The sequence below is a fragment of the Nerophis ophidion genome, linkage group LG14 (assembly GCF_033978795.1).
Source record: "Nerophis ophidion isolate RoL-2023_Sa linkage group LG14, RoL_Noph_v1.0, whole genome shotgun sequence".
Lineage (NCBI taxonomy): Eukaryota > Metazoa > Chordata > Actinopteri > Syngnathiformes > Syngnathidae > Nerophis > Nerophis ophidion.
The window spans coordinates 2,114,182-2,130,670 of NC_084624.1; the positions used below are offsets into that span (position 1 = coordinate 2,114,182).

The window sequence follows — 16,489 nt, forward strand, 5'->3', positions numbered from 1 at the left end:
AACCCGTAGACCCGTACCCTTGTACAGTGTCGCCCCACGCTCTAAAAAGAGAATTCTATGCCTCCTCTTTTATTTGGACTTTCCCTGATTACAATAACTAAATGCTTGCATTTTTAAGTAAGACCAACATTTTTAGAGTATAATAAGTCTCTTATTCGTTTTAATAACTTTGTTATTTTGAAGTTAACCAATAATAAATAAAATACTTTTGACCATTAATGCGATAGAAATGGATGGATGGATTAAAATGCATGAGAATGTTTTATATTTTGAACGTTATTTTTAACACTGAGATTACCAGCAGAATTATTCATTACTTATCGTGTTAAGCAATGTCAATCAATCAATCAATCAATGTTTATTTATATAGCCCCAAATCACAAATGTCTCAAAGGACTGCACAAATCATTATGACTACAACATCCTCGGAAGAACCCACAAAAGGGCAAGGAAAACTCATACCCAGTGGGCAGGGAGAATTCACATCCAGTGGGACGCCAGTGACAATGCTGACTATTAGAAACCTTGGAGAGGACCTCAGATGTGGGCAACCCCCCCCCTCTAGGGGACCGAAAGCAATGGATGTCGAGCGGGTCTAACATGATACTGTGAAAGTTCAATCCATAGTGGCTCCAAGACAGCAGCGAGAGTCCCGTCCACAGGAAACCATCTCAAGCGGATCAGCAGCGTAGAGATGTCCCCAACCGATACAGGCGAGCGGTCCATCCTGGGTCCCGACGAGCGGTCCATCCTGGGTCTCGACTCTGGACAGCCAGTACTTCATCCATGGTTATCGGACCGGACCCCCTCCACAAGGGAGGGGGGGACATAGGAGAAAGAAAAGAAGCGGCAGATCAACTGGTCTAAAAAGGAGGTCTATTTAAAGGCTAGAGTATACAGATGAGTTTTAAGGTGAGACTTAAATGCTTCTACTGAGGTAGCATCTCGAACTGTTACCGGGAGGGCATTCCAGAGTACTGGAGCCCGAAATGAAAAAGCTCTACAGCCCGCAGACTTTTTTTGGGCTTTGGGAATCACTAATAAGCCGGAGTCCTTTGAACGCAGATTTCTTGCCGGGACATATGGTACAATACAATCGGCAAGATAGGCTGGAGCTAGACCGTGTAGTATTTTATACGTAAGTAGTAAAACCTTAAAGTCACATCTTAAGTGCACAGGAAGCCAGTGCAGGTGAGCCAGTACAGGCGTAATATGATCAAACTTTCTTGTTCTTGTCAAAAGTCTAGCAGCCGCATTTTGTACCAACTGTAATCTTTTAATGCTAGACATGGGGAGACCCGAAAATAATACGTTACAGTAATCGAGACGAGACGCAACAAACGCATGGATAATGATCTCGGCGTCTTTAGTGGACAAAATGGAGCGAATTTTTGCGATATTACGGAGATGAAAGAAGGCCGTTTTAGTAACGCTTTTAATGTGTGACTCAAAGGAGAGAGTTGGGTCGAAGATAATACCCAGATTTTTTACAGAGTCACCTTGTTTTATTATTTGGTTGTCAAATGTTAAAGTTGTATTATTAAATAGAGGTCGGTGTCTAGCAGGACCGATAATCAGCATTTCCGTTTTTTTGGCATTAAGTTGCAAAAAGTTAGCGGACATCCATTGTTTAATTTCATTAAGACACGCTTCCAACTGACTACAGTCGGGCGTGTTGGTCAGCTTTAGGGGCATGTAGAGTTGGGTGTCATCAGCATAACAGTCAACTAAGATGTATCTGAGAGTCAGGTGCAGTCATCAAAAGAGCCACATCTGGCTCTAGAGCCATAGGTTCCCTAACCCTGCAATAGCAGATGACCTTTTACTAACAGTGGTTGTACACTGGTGTGGCATCCCAAGGGCCACAAAATGATGTTGGCACACATAAAACAGTGCCACTTATTGGAAGACATTGACATAGACACAAATGTCTACTGTTAATGTTCTCTCCGCGGCCGGAGAGATTGGTTTGTTTTATTTTGTGTCGATGGACTTTAAAGTTTTTCGGTACATGCCGTGCCAACTGGTGACTTACCCTGTCTGCACATACTGTACCATGGTGCAGTGCGCCCAGATACAGTCTGGTGTGCCGTCAGAGATGATGTCATTTCACCTATTAGGGTTAAGAATATTTTTTGCCAACCAGTAATTATAATCTGCAAATGATGTTTTGTTGTTGAGTGTCGGTGCTGTCCAGAGCTCGGCAGCGTCACCGTCTTATACTCTTCCATATCAGTAGGTGGCAGCCGGTAGTTAACTGTGTCACACCGCAGTGAGGGAAGTCTTGTCTTGTTTTTTTCTGTCTTGTGATTTGCATGTTTTATTTTGAAAAGCAACTCCTCTTGTTTCAAAACACGGGCCCTTCCTCTTGTGTCACCAATCTGACGTCATCCCTGACCCTTGATTGTTTCCACCTGATTCCCATTACCCTCATGTTCCATTTAAGCTCATGCCTCCCCTTGTTCTATGCCAGATCGTCTCGAGCTTTCGTGTCAGTCTAGTGTCCATGTCCATGTTCATGTTCGTGTTCGTGTCCGTGTCCGTGTTCGTGTCCGTGTCCGTGTCCGTGTCCGTGTCCGTGTCCGTGTCCGTGTCCGTGTTCATGTCCGTGTCCGTGTCCGTGTCCGTGTCCGTGTTCATGTCCATGTCCATGTCCGTGTCCGTGTTCATGTCCATGTCCATGTCCATGTCCATGTTCATGTCCATGTCCATGTCCATGTCCATGTCCGTGTCCGTGTCCGTGTCCGTGTCCATGTTCGTGTCCATGTTCGTGTCCATGTTCGTGTTCGTGTCCGTGTCCGTGTCCGTGTCCGTGTCCGTGTCCATGTCCGTGTCCGTGTCCGTGTCCGTGTCCGTGTCCGTGTCCGTGTCCGTGTCCGTGTCCGTGTCAGTGTCAGTGTCAGTGTCCGTGTCCGTGTCCGTGTCCGTGTCCGTGTCCGTGTCCGTGTCCGTGTTCATGTCCATGTCCATGTCCATGTCCATGTCCATGTCCATGTCCATGTCCATGTCCATGTCCATGTCCGTGTCCTTGTTCGTGTCCATGTCCGTGTCCGTGTCCGTGTCCGTGTCCGTGTCCGTGTCCGTGTCCGTGTCCGTGTCCGTGTCCGTGTCCGTGTCCATGTTCGTATCCATCTTCCCACATCTACTTCCTTGGAAGAAAGAACCCACGCTGTAATTTTGAATTTCACTTTTTCTCCTCCTTAGAGCGACCTTTGTTAATCTAACCTTTGTTCAACCAAAGTGGTGAGTTTTGATTTTTTCTAAATACAGTTTCTTCCTCAAAGTTTTTGAGTGATTTTCTATTTATCTTTGTTAGAGTAGAAATAGTTATAGCCATTTTGTTCTTCCTCCTGTTGGAGCGTTTTATGTTTAATTTTTCATAGCAGATTCGACACTAATTATACGTCTTTTCGTCAGTTTTTTCCTCCTTTTTAGGAGCGATTTTCGGTTTATCCCTTTTTGGAACTATTTCCGCTGACAGTTTTGTTTATTCATTAAATTCATATCACTCTGGCTCTGAAGGTTTAAGAGTTTTTCCAAAATAAAATCTTTATTAGAACCTCATCTCTGCATCTGAGTCCACTCCTTATTCCAAGCCTGACAAACTGCTTTGTAGATGTTGGGAACACGTTGTGTGAGACGAAAAGGGTTTGTCGCCGTATCTAATGCTTAAACCAAAAATAAACAAAAGGTGAGTCCCTCTAAGAAAAGGCCTTGAAGCTTTGGGAAGGCTATGCAGAGTGAAAATAAAATCTAACTGGCTACAAAGTAAACAAAAACAGAATGTTAGACGACAGCAAAGACTTACTGTGGAGCAAAGACGGCGTCCACAATGTACATCTAAACATGACATGACATGACAATCAACAATGTCTTGACAAAGAAGGATAGCAACAACTTAAATAGTCATGATTGGTAAAACAAAGCAGATGCGGGGAATAGCGTGTAAGGAAGACATGCAACTGCTACAGGAAAACACCAACAAAACAGGAAACGCCACCAAAATAGGAGCGCAAGACAAGAGCTAAAACACTACACACAGGAAAACAGCAAAAAACTCCAAATAAGTCAGGGCGTGATGTGAGAGGTGGTGACAGTACACCTACTTTGAGACAAGAGCTGTTGTGATGCGTGGTTGGTTATGGTTTAAAGTCGAATCCCACATCTGCGATAATGACTTCTTACTGTCAACTGAGTTTCATTGTTTTAATGATTTCTGCTGGTAGTGTGCCTCTGGATATTTTAAATAAAAAAAGAAAAAGATGCCTGGGCTCAAAAAAGGTTGAAAAACCCTGCCATAGTGCAGTGGTCTTCCATGTTTTCAAGGGCACAGACCCCAAACTGATTTAGAAATGCAACGGGGACCCCCAACTGTACTTGCATATCTTGTATAAGATTGCATTTTGCATTAAAGTGGTCCTTAAGGAACCTTGTTAATCTACAGTTTCAGAGATGGGGGTTTAGGCTTATCTCAACCATGATTGTGTGTTTATGTTGTGTTACAAGATGTTCTTATCCAAACACGTAAACATAAACTAGCTGCTAGCTGAGAACGGGCTCTCAACCAATCACGGGGAACCTGACAGAGCCTTGTCATGGGCAAAGAAGTGATAGGAGCAAATCCTCCTTGTCGGGACAGGTGAATAAACGAATGTTTTAAAGAGCTCTTGTGTTGCCTAATGTGTGCTTTGCTGACTGAAAAACATTTTGCTTCCCTTTATGTTTTCAAATGTATTTCAAAATTGCTGGGCGAATACACAACTAAAAATGTCACGACCCTCCTGCAAATACCTCCGCGGACACCCTAGGTTTAAACACCTCTGCTGTCTTGTACCTTAGCAGCTAACAAAATGTAAGAACAGAACCAGGAACTGTGGAATTCACAGAGGTTGATAGGCCAATCCAATATTAATAAACAACCTACACCTGCACCATCAAACCCAGTCATACTTAAGACTAAACATTATTTTATGATTACTATTGCAACAACACATCATCAGTAGGGTAAAACAAACCTGTCTCACGACGGTCTAAAACTAGCTCAAGTTCCCTATTATTGGGTGAAAAATCAATTGCTTGGTCAGTTCTGCTTCACAATGACATCAAAAGAATCTTTGTAGCTAACAAAATGTAAGAACAGAACTCGGAACTGCGGAATTTCACAGAGGTTCATCAGCCAACCCAGCATTTGTAAAAAACCTACACCTGCACCCGCAAACCAAGTCATACTTAAGTCTTCACTTTCTTTTCAGTTTCTACGATGTCCCGAGTTTGACCTACTCAGAGCCGCTAAGTCATGAAGAGCGGGACATTTCGTATTGGCGAAGGCGAGGCCAAGACTTCAGCATTCTCCTGGACTATGCTGACGGCAGGGAGCTGAGGGCATCTGCGGGCGCGTGGAGACCACAAGCCCTAATAGCAGCAGAGGAACTCAGGGCAGAGAGGAAAGCGCAGCAGCTGTGGGAGGAAATTTCTTGGCTGAGGGACCAAGACACCCCTGGTCAGCTGAGGGTGACGGGGGAGCGTAAGTGTCAGAGCCTTGATACAGAGGAATGGAGGCCCGCCGTGGGCCTGGGAAGGCAGTTGTCGGACGGTGATGGGGAGAGGTGGACTCAGGACCATTATCGCCTGAGGACACCTGAGGGCTTTTTTAACCCTAGATCAAAAGCAAAGTCTCAGTCTCTTCCTAGAGTTTTGTCGCCTGATGGCACACACAGCAGAGAGCTTATTCCCTTCAGACCAAGCATACCCGACAGACAACCAAGGCTAAACAGCACTGTTTTCTCTGGGCCCTATAGTAGGTATATATATAGTGGTGGCAGGGACCGATGGGGAAGGAATTCCGGCCCAAGCAGCCATGTTGCACTTTTACCAAAGCCCAGGTTCAGCAGGCCTGTAAAGCCTCCGTCATATGAGATTCACCAGCAGACGAGGGGTAGTGCAGAGATGCTTGCTATAGACCAGGGTCTTAATCTAAGAGAAAGACCTATCTTTTATTCAAGGGGTGGGGACTTGCGACATGACTATTTTGCACAACATTCTCTCACTGGTATGGAGCCCCCTGGCTACATCCCGCCTCCTTCTTATAAAAGAGTCCTGCCCCCAAGAAGTCTTTCAATCAATCGCAATGAAATGGTCAGCTTTAGGTGGAGAGCAGACTCTTTGCAGCCCAGCTCAGATCCTGGAAGGTGGCTAACGAGGCAGACAGGAGATTCATGGCTGGAACATTATGGAGATCGTGGGACGTCCTATCGAAAGCAGGTACCTTCTGTACATGAAGAGCAACCGAATCAGGCTCGCCCACTACCCACAGAAGAAGCACGAGTTAAGCAAATCTCAGGTGGGCCCGGCGGAAATTCTCTAACTGACTCAGACAAGATCCGCAACATCAACAAAGAGATTCCGTCTTCTAAGAATTTAGGACAATCTACACATGATAGTGCCTTTCCTCCCCAGCAGGGGCAGGCTCTGAACACTGTTCGAAAAACGGCAACGCTTACTGAAAATGAAAGTAGTAGTAATCGATGGTGCAATAGGGGACTAAACAAAAAAAGTGAGAGTGTAGGTCCAGAACAAAGTCGTAGTCAATTTTTTCCATCATCTATTCTTGGTAAACCACCGCCCCCCCCGTGCAAACCACCTGACGAGGCTGTTTCTGAAACCGTCGTAGAAGGGAAGAAAGTAGAACAGTCTGAACCACCTGAGAAGGACAAGTCAAAGAATTTAAAAAAACGACTTAGTGAAACCATTTTTTGTTTGGTTTCTGTCCCTGTCACCCCTCAGCTCACTGGTACGATCCGTGATCAGAATAACAACAATGAGAAGTCACCAGACCCAGCTGACAGTCCTAGCGAAAACAAAACTGGCCATTTAACGAACCAAAGTCTCCAAAGCACATCGTCAGCTGAGGCCGAGCTGCAAGCACTCACTGGTAGCATAGCGAGTAGCAAAACCAGCAGCCGAGCAAGCAGTAAAATGTTCAAGAAATTACCCTGTAGACCTCCTAAAATAAACCATTACAAGGAGTTGAAATTGTCAGGATCATGGCCTGCAAATCAATACCGCGACCAAGAGACACAAACTAGCCCAGAGGTTCAAAAACCTGCCCCTGAAAACAAGGAAGCACAAGAAGACCCGGTTCCTGCTGCTACCGAGGTCCCTGCTGATGGTGGCAATGTAGTGGGCACGGCCTTCAGTTTCCCAATAAAGGGAGTGAAGAGCCTAAAACTTTCAAGCAACAGCGCCTTTTCCCTGACCACACCATTCTCCAACCAGCTGAACAAGAGCACAGCTCAGTCGCCAGCAGTACCAGCCTCAGGAAATATTGAGTCCAAACCAGAAGCAAGTGGTGGGCAGGAGATTTTTGAAGTTCCTGAGTTCCTGTTGAAACCGATAGTCAGTCAGCGACCATGGGATGCTGTCAAAGAGCTGGAGGCCATTCAGAAAGAAGTCCAGGATCAGCAACAGCCTGAGAGCAGCAAACAACCCAGTGTTGACAAGTGTATTGAGGACCTCAACGAGGCCTATAAAGACATCTTGGAGCTTGGTGCTGCCAGCAATAAAGTCCCCGATGGCTCTGTTCAAATCCCAGATCGTATCAAAATCCGACTGACGTCCCAGCCTCTCAACAAACCTAGTAGCCTTAGGCGCAGCGCAGTGAGCTGGTCTGTTGATCCAGACTACAGGGAAGTCAAGAGCGCCTTCTCCAGGCCTGCAACAAAGTCAGTTACGTTCAGTAAGCAGCTTAGGGAGGAGCTCCCTGTGCCACCTCGGGAGTCAGGCTTTAGAGAGTACAGGGTTGTTCCGCATCTTTCGCGTAGACGTAGCAATGACGGCAGGACGGTAAAACTGGACCTGCCAGATGAACCCATTGAGACGCCGCTTTGCGACTTCAGCCCAACAACACGCACAGCGGCAGCAGAGGTGCCATGGGCAGACAGACAGCCCATGCAGGATGCCTCCACGCTCACAAGTCCTCCGGACTATGAGGACATATGCCAGGCTTTGCGGCAGCCTCAGAATTCAGGGGAAGCCAACGACCAAGCTCCTCCGCAAGACCTGGATTTAGAGGAAGAATGTCCTATTTGCAAAAGGGAGATGGAGAACCAGTTGAGACAAGGACCACTGCCTCCACTCCATGAGGAGAATAGCTCGGATAGCTCAGTTAATCCAAACGGTAGTCCACCACAGCGTGCCGCAGTGCAAAGTCCTTCAGAGGTAACAGAAAGGAATCAGAAAACCCTTAACTCAAGTTTAAACCTGACAGGGTCCGAATTGATAACAGGAGAAGGGAGCAAGAAGCAGGATTCATCAACACAAGACAATTTAGACAGTGTTGAAAAAAAAGACAATGCTTTGACAGCCAATGCTGATGAATCCACAATGTTAGTGACTGATGGGCCGGCAAAGGAACATGCTTTTTCGGAGGAGGGACAGAAAGAATCCATTGAGGGTAAAGCATCAGAATGTTTCGAAACTGAAGGTGAACAAGGACGTGAGGTTCAATCCAACATAATGTCTGACGACAAGCAGGAGCCAGACAGGAAGCCATTTGCTGTCCCAGAACACAGACTTGTTCTATGGACCCATCCAGGACGAGACCACCCAGGGTTGCCTGAGTTTCCGCCTGAGAGACTACCACTTTCAGTCGTCCCAAACCTAGACCGCAGGCTGTCTCTGAGCTTGGAGGGGGAGAAGAAGAGCAAGCCTCCCCCTGATCAAATCGAAGCGTTGCAAAATAAGCTAGCTATTTCCCCAGGACGGGTGGCAGTGGAACGACTGGGCAGAATGCGGGAGGTGGATGTCATGTATCGCATGAGGCGTCTCAGCATCAGGAGTACTGACTCTGGGGAGGGAGAGGGAGAGGCCGATGGAGACGGTGAGGACTCCTATAATGTCTTTGCCGGTTCTCAGAGAGGCGAAGAGAACAAGGAGGTCACCCAAACTCACGAGGACTCTGATAAAACTGCACCGCAACATGACAAGTCTTCTTTCAGGTAAGATAAGGATGTTAGAAAGGCAGTATTGCTATACAGACTCTTTGTATTATATTGTTTGTATATAGACCAGGGATGTTCTGATCAGGGTTTTATGCTGCCGATTCCGATACCAATCATCCATGAGTGAGATCGGCCCATACCAGTACAGACATCATCACATGTATTGTATTAACTGTAAATGTTTCAATTGATTTATATTGAGTGCTATTGACAGTTGAACAATATAACCACACTATTTAAACTAGCAGTTTTATTTATTGTCTTGTGTTGTGTACAATTGTTTGATCTAAAGCAGGGGCGCCCACACTTTTTCTGCAGGCGAGCTCCTTTTCAATTGACCAAATTGAGGGGATCTACCTCATTCATATATATAATTTATTTTTATTTATTTATGAATGACATGTTTTTGTTAACAAGTTGAAGGTGTTTGATGATAGTGCAAGCATGTTTAACACATATACAGCGGTATATTCCTTTCTTTCATGAAGACAAGATTATAAATTGGTGTATTACCTGATTCTGATGACTTGCATTGATTGGAATCAGACAGTAGTGCTGATAACGTCCGCATTTTAAAATGGAGGAGAAAAAAAAAGTCGTCCTTCCTGTCTAATACCACATGAAAGTGGTTGGTTTTGGCATCTTATTTGTCCAGCTTCCATACCTTTTTTTATACACTTTACAAGAAATACATCGGAGGCAAACTCCGTAGCTTGCGAGCTTGTTAAAGTAGCAATGATTGTCACACACACACACGAGGTGTGGTGAAATGTGTCCTCTGCATTTGACCCATCCCCTTGTTCACCCCCTGGGAGGTGAGGGGAGCAGTGGGCAGCAGCGGTGCCGCGCTCAGGAATAATTTTGGGTGATTTAACCCCCAATTCCAACCCTTGATGCTGAGTGCCAAGCAGGGAGGTAATTTTTATAGTCTTTGGCATGACTCGGCCGGGGTTTGAACTCACATCCTACCGATCTCAGGGCGGACACTCCAACCACTTGGCCACTGATGCACGCCTGCTTTCTGAGACTCTTATTTTGTTAGCGCAAGCAGGATGAAGCTGCGCTTTTATTGTGAAGATAGAAACTGTGCAGTAGATCCTTAGAATTTTGTCGGCAAGAGCCTGTTGAAATAAAACAGGTTTCTCGCCTTCGTTTCGGTTATTTTTTCTTAATAATGAGCTGTTGGCATCCAGGGTCCTCTCAGGAGACCCTTGGGTGCCGTGAATGTCAATAAAGTGACAAAAGTGCCGTCTTGGTGAAGATTGATGATCGCTAATTTTTAGATCTACTTTTGAAATGCCTGGTGATCGACTGACACACTCCGCGATCGACCAGTAGTGCGCGATCAACGTAATGGACACCCCTGATCTAAACAAAGTCAACAATAAACAATAACTAAACAAAAACTATCATTTACTACTCTTAGAAAACCTTTGGTTTTTGCTCTCAAATCCCTCCTGTGTCCAGGGACATAGATCCTGAATGTGTCAACATTCAAAAAAATGAAAAAAATACTTTGTGAAAATGAAAATACAGACCTAGTCACTGTAGTATTGATAGTGTACCGATACTACCTTTGGTATCGACACCACCAATGTATGGATCGATTCAACCTCTTCTTATGTGACTTACCATCTGCAACACTGCTGACTCAACAGTGGTTAATAGTATCTTCTCCCTAGACCAGTGGTTCTTAACCTGGATTCGATCGAATCCTAGGGGTTCGGTAAGTCGGCCTCAGGGGTTGGGCGGAGGTCAAACCACACCCGACTCATCGTGTAAATACAAACTTCTCCCTATAAGCTCACTGATTTGCAGGTGTGTAATTTGTTGTGAGTTTATGCACAGTGTTGGTTTTGTTTTTGAACAAGGTGATATTCATGCACCTTTCATTTTGTGCACCACTAAAAAAACATGGTAACACTTTAGTATGGGGAACACATTCACCATTAATTAGTTGCTTATTAACATGCAAATTAGTAACATATTGGCTCTTAACTAGTCATCATCAAGTACTTATTAATGCCTTATTCGGCATGGCCTTATAATAACCCTGACCCTAACCAAATAACTCTAAATGAAGTCTTTATTACTTAGAATATGTTCCCCCTAGTGTCCAAATAACTCTAAATGAAGTCTTTGTTACTTAGAATATGTTCCTCATACTAAAGTGTTACCAAAAACATACAACTTTGTCTTGAATTAGAACATTTTTGTTTTTTTTTCACTAAAGAAGGGTTCAGTGAATGCGTTTATAAAACTGGTGGGGTTCGGTACCGCCAACAAGGTTAAGAACCACTGCCCTAGACTGTGGTTAAATGAATCTACTTGTTAATATCCTCTGAATTCCTGCATGTTTCCTTCCGGGTACTCCAGATCCCTGCAGCAAGTACATGCACCTGATTGGCCCCAGTGTGGGAATCGCTGTGTGTCTATCTGTGTTGGCCCCTGTAATGAGGTAGCGACTTGTCTTGGGGTGTACACTGCCTTCCGAACTAGTTCAGCTGGAATGGGACCCCAAGAAGGACAAGCTGTAGAAAATGGATGGAATTATTATAAAACTAACATTTGTATGTTTGGGTGTGATCCTGTAGTATTATTTAAATAAAGCTTTACAGTAATTATTATCATATATTCACATTTTGGAGTTGGTTCCACATTTGTTCAGACATTGGTGTTATGAAATCTGCGGTAGTCATTTTTTTCTTGCACGCAAAACAACAGAAAAACACAGTCACAATATTTTTAGAGGATATCCCTGACTGCACCTCTTGTACCGAAGATGGCTGCTGGAAACCATGCGGTTGATTAACCAAGCTGCGGCCTGTTTGTTACTTTTAGCTGTCACACTGTGCAAATGAGTGATGGTGAGTCCACTTTGGTCACGGGATTTTTTTAAATTACACATCAATAATTCACAGTTAGTTTATACACAGTAAAAGTGCATTATGGTCTTCAAAATATCACTCTAAGAGATACAGTTTTAGCTAATAATTAGCTAACATTATTTATGTGCATTGCAAGGTCCATCCATCCATTTCCTACTGCTTGTCCCTTTTCGGAGTGGCAGCGGGTACTGGACCCTATCTCAGCTGCATTCGAGCGGAAAGCGGGTTACACCCTGGACCATACTTGCCAACCCTCCCGATTTTCCCAAGAGACTCCTGAATTTCAGTGCCCCTCCCGAAAATCTCCCCGGACAACCATTCTCCCAAATTTCTCCCGATTTCCACCTGGAAGACAAGTTTGGGGCGTGCCTTAAAGGCACTGTGTTTAGTGTCCTCTACAACGTGTCATCAGGTCCACTTTTCCTCCATACAAACAGCGTGCCTTCCCAGTCACATGATATATATGACCCTTCATGAATGAGTTTATCCGTTCGGCCACCGTGTTCAATGGAGAAGTCAGATCTACAAAATTTGCAGGCAGCATACCTTCTAGCTGTCCTGGTGGAACTGAAATTAATTTTTCCAATAATTTTGGGACTTGCAAGCGTACTTCTTCTTCTTACTTGTCTTCACCATGTCTCTTCTTTGTTCTTCTGCGTTGTCTCTGTTATGTTTTTGGACAGCATTACTTGCCGATCTGTACGTTTAGTGTCAATGCCTGGTCCGCATTGCCGGCAGTAAGTCGGACACGTTTCCAGTGAGGGTTGGACTCCGCCAAGCCTGCCCTTTGTCACCGATTCTGTTCATAACTTTTATGGACAGAATTTCTAGGCGCAGTCAGGGCGTTGAGGAGATCCGGTTTGGTGGCTGCAGGATTAGGTCTCTGCTTTTTGCAGATGATATGGTCCTGATGGCTTCATCTGGCCAGGATCTTCAGCTCTCACTGGAATCGGTTCGCAGCCGAGTGTGAAGCGACTGAGGTGAGAATCAGCACCTCCAAGTCCGAGTCCATGGTTCTCGCCCGGAAAAGGGTGGAGTGCCATCTCCGGGTTGGGGAGGAGACCCTGCCCCAAGTGGAGGAGTTCAAGTACTTCGGAGTCTTGTTCACGAGTGAGGGAAGAGTGGATCGTGAGATCGACAGGCGGATCGGTGTGGAGTCTTCAGTAATGCAGACGCTGTATCGATCCGTTGTGGTGAAGAAAGAACTGAGCCGGTAGGCAAAGCTCTCAATTTACCGGTCGATCTACATTCCCATCCTCACCTATGGTCATGAGCTTTGGGTTATGACCGAAAGGACAAGATCACGAGTACAAGCGGCCAAAATGAGTTTCCCTCCGCCGGGTGGCGGGTCTCTCCCTTAGAGATAGGGTGAGAAGCTCTGCCATCCGGGAGGAACTCAAAGTAAAGCCGCTGCTCTTCCATATTGAGAAGAGCCAGATGAGGTAGTTCGGGCATCTGGTCAGGATGCCACCGGAATGCCTCCCTAGGGATGTTTTACAGGCACGTAAGACCGGTAGGAGGCCACAGTAAGACCCAGAACACGTTGGGAAGACTATGTCTCCCGGCTGGCCTGGGAATGCCTCGGGATTCCCCGGGAAGAGCTGGACGAAGTGGCTGGGGAGAGGAAAGTCTGGGCTTCCCTGCTAAGGCTGATGCCCCCGCAACCCGACCTCGGATAAGCGGAAGAAGATGGATGGATGAATGGATGGATACTTTCCGTAGTTTTGAAGCAATGCATGATGGGAATCCGGATGTTGTGTGTCAGTGTATTAACGTGCCGGCTGGAATAAACACGCTGAGAAATAGCTCCGTGCCTGCCTACTTTATGGGTTACAGCTAAACCTATGGATTTATATAATAGTCTCCTTTTCAGGTGAGAGAATACGCTAAAGGCACTCCCCCAATATTGTTGTCCGGGTTGAAATCGAGAGAAATTCGGGAGAATGGTTGTCCCGGGAGATTTTCGGGAGGGGCACTTAAATTCGTGAGTCTCTCGTGAAAATCGTGAGGATTGGCAAGTATGACAGTTACTACATCCGATTGGTGTCAGCCGATCTCACTTACGGATGATCGGAATCGGCAGCAAAAAACCCTGATCGGACCATCCCTAGTCCTTAATTAAAACAATAAAGAATCTTTTTCGTGCCTAACAATGAATCCTTTTCCCTCCCAGAACGCTGTGACTCCGAGCCCCTACCCCCCCAGCGGAGACAGTGTAAAAAGACGGCGTCCATTGTGTCCATCTTGAGGTTTAGCGCTCCAACACTGTGAACTGGCTGCCTAACTAGAATGCCTTCATCTCATCTTGACACTGAAATGGCCTTCTTGTCCGACGAGAGCATTGTGTAACACCCTCACCCTCGGCTTGACTTCTAAGAGTGCTGTTCCACTGCCAAAGGGAGGTGCAACTTCTAAAAGAACCCCTACCCCGTCATTATCAAGCATGGTGGTGACTTCCTCTCTTCCCCGTGCTTTTTTTCTTGGTTGGCAGACATTTATGCAACTCATCCGAGCTTACCGGCGAACACACTCCTTGGTTTCAGGCGAGCCGCGCGTTATGAATGTAGACTTTATTTCGAGGCTTTTTCTTACTATTATTTGCTGGGTTGAAAAGCGACACCAAAACAAAGCTGCGCGGGTTGCGTCGGCGGCGGTTTCAGAACCATCGCGCTCCGGCTCGAGAACTGTTTCGATTCTTCTTTTTTTCACGATCTCTTGGCCTTTTCTTTCCGGGTTGCTTTTGAACACAAAGCTTAGCCGAGCTAGACTGGGATAAGCGAAGCTAATCGCGCGATCGTCCGCCCACTGACCCCGCTCCGCAGTGCACCGGTTGCCTTTTTTTCAGGTGAAGTCGGTCCTACCTGATCTGTCCCACCCACCCAGCTCCCGTCCGGGTACCTTTCAGGAAGCAATAAAAGGTTGAAGGCTCCATTGCGCTCTTTCCAGACAGGAAAGAGGAGCTGGAGCAATGTTGTTGTATAAATAAGCTGAGTGCTACCTGTGGGAGTGGTCTTAATGTGTCATGTGATCATCCTACAGGGACGTGGTGTCAGGGTATTTGGGGTGCTGCTTTACTTCTTCTACATGGTAGACATCTATCTTCATGCATTGCGGTTCGCTGAGTATTTATTTTTACTATCATGGCCTTGTTAATCCATTCGCATAATGTATGTAAAAAAAAAAAAGGGAAAAAAAAAAAAAGAGTCTATTTTAAAATATTTTAAAAAGTATTTTGTATTTTAGCCATAAGATTTTATTTGTCCATTGAAATGAAAGTAGATTCAAATCATATTGAGAGTATACTTCGTTTTCTAGGGCTTTAAAGATGAGAAAGACACGCGAGCGGACAGACGGCGCGGCGTGCCTTCGCCACAGTTCGGGGGGATAATGTGCGACCGGCCAGGTGTCGAGGATTTTTGTCACGTTTCCGTCCCGGCCATGATTAGTGTGTTTTGTGTCACGTCCTCGTCTTGTTTTTCAGCTCACACGCTCGACGCTTCTGTTTTTGGCCGGAAAAACCCCCAAAAACATGGCCGATAGTTTTTCGGTGTCAATGCTGAGAGATTAGCATTGGGAAAAAGTCTGCATCTCCACATTTTTTATTTTTATCCAAAATACTTTTTTGCTGTTGTATTTTTTTCCCCCAGATCAAAACCTCACAAAAATGCTGTCATTGGACAACCGCTAAGCGAGTTAGCATTTTTTGTCTTTTTATCCGTGAGAGCGAACCTTTTTACGTTTGAAAAATAAGGGAATGTCATGATCCGTGGTCCAGATCATGTTTTGTATTTTCTGTTAGTTTTGGACTCCTTCAGTTACTCTTTGTGCACCTCTGAGTTTGTTTTTGGTTGCCGTGGTTGCTCATTGTGTTCATCTGTCTCTGATTAGTGTTCGCCTGCTCACTAATCAGAGGCATTATTTAAGCCTGCCTTTGCCGGTCGGTCGGCTGACATCATTCTGTCACGACAGGGTTTTTTGCAGCTTACTGTGGGGTTCATTCTCCCGGGATGCAAACGGACCACTCTGGACAAAGCTTGCAGGTAGGAACATGATTTAATGCTCAAACAATCAAGAGTACAAAAAACGGAAAACTATGTTCTGATCACTTTTGGAGCTATTGCTATCACTTAGCATGGACTTGAGACAAGTAATACTCAGGAAGACAAGGTCACCACTTAGCATTGGCTCGGAGACAAGCAAAACTTTCATAGACGGGTTTCATAACTTTCATAGACGGGTTTCATGAAGTAAACAATGACGCCATCCGACTGACCGGCAAAGGCAGGCTTAAATAATGCCCCTGTTTAGTTCTTGGGAAGCAGTTGAGTGGGCGAACACTAATCAGAGACAGGTGAACACAATGAGCAACCATGGCAACCAAAAAAAAACTCAGTGGTGCACAAACAGTAACTAAAGGAGTCCAAAATGAACAGAAAATACAAAACTTGATCCGGACCACAGATCATGACAGGGAAATATTTCTGAAAAAAGAAAAAACGTACAAAGAACTAAGGAAATTTTCCTGAAAAATAAGAGAAATATTTCTGAAAATGGTAAATGAGTTAAACTGGTATAGCGCTTTTCTACCTTCATAGGTATATA

General features: G+C 45.3%; 1 protein-coding gene across 1 annotated transcript in view; it reads left to right on the top strand.

Moving 5' to 3' along the window:
* LOC133567940 (junctional cadherin 5-associated protein) overlaps window positions 1-15,419 on the top strand; it is a 65,305-nt gene extending 49,886 nt beyond the window's left edge. Inside the window, exons 4-5 of the mRNA XM_061919567.1 lie at window positions 5,253-8,996; window positions 14,061-15,419. Of these exons, the coding sequence (XP_061775551.1) occupies window positions 5,253-8,996; window positions 14,061-14,070 (3,754 nt within the window). The 3' untranslated portion in view covers window positions 14,071-15,419. The remainder of the gene's footprint in view (window positions 1-5,252; window positions 8,997-14,060) is intronic.
* The last annotated feature ends 1,070 nt before the right edge of the window (window positions 15,420-16,489 follow it).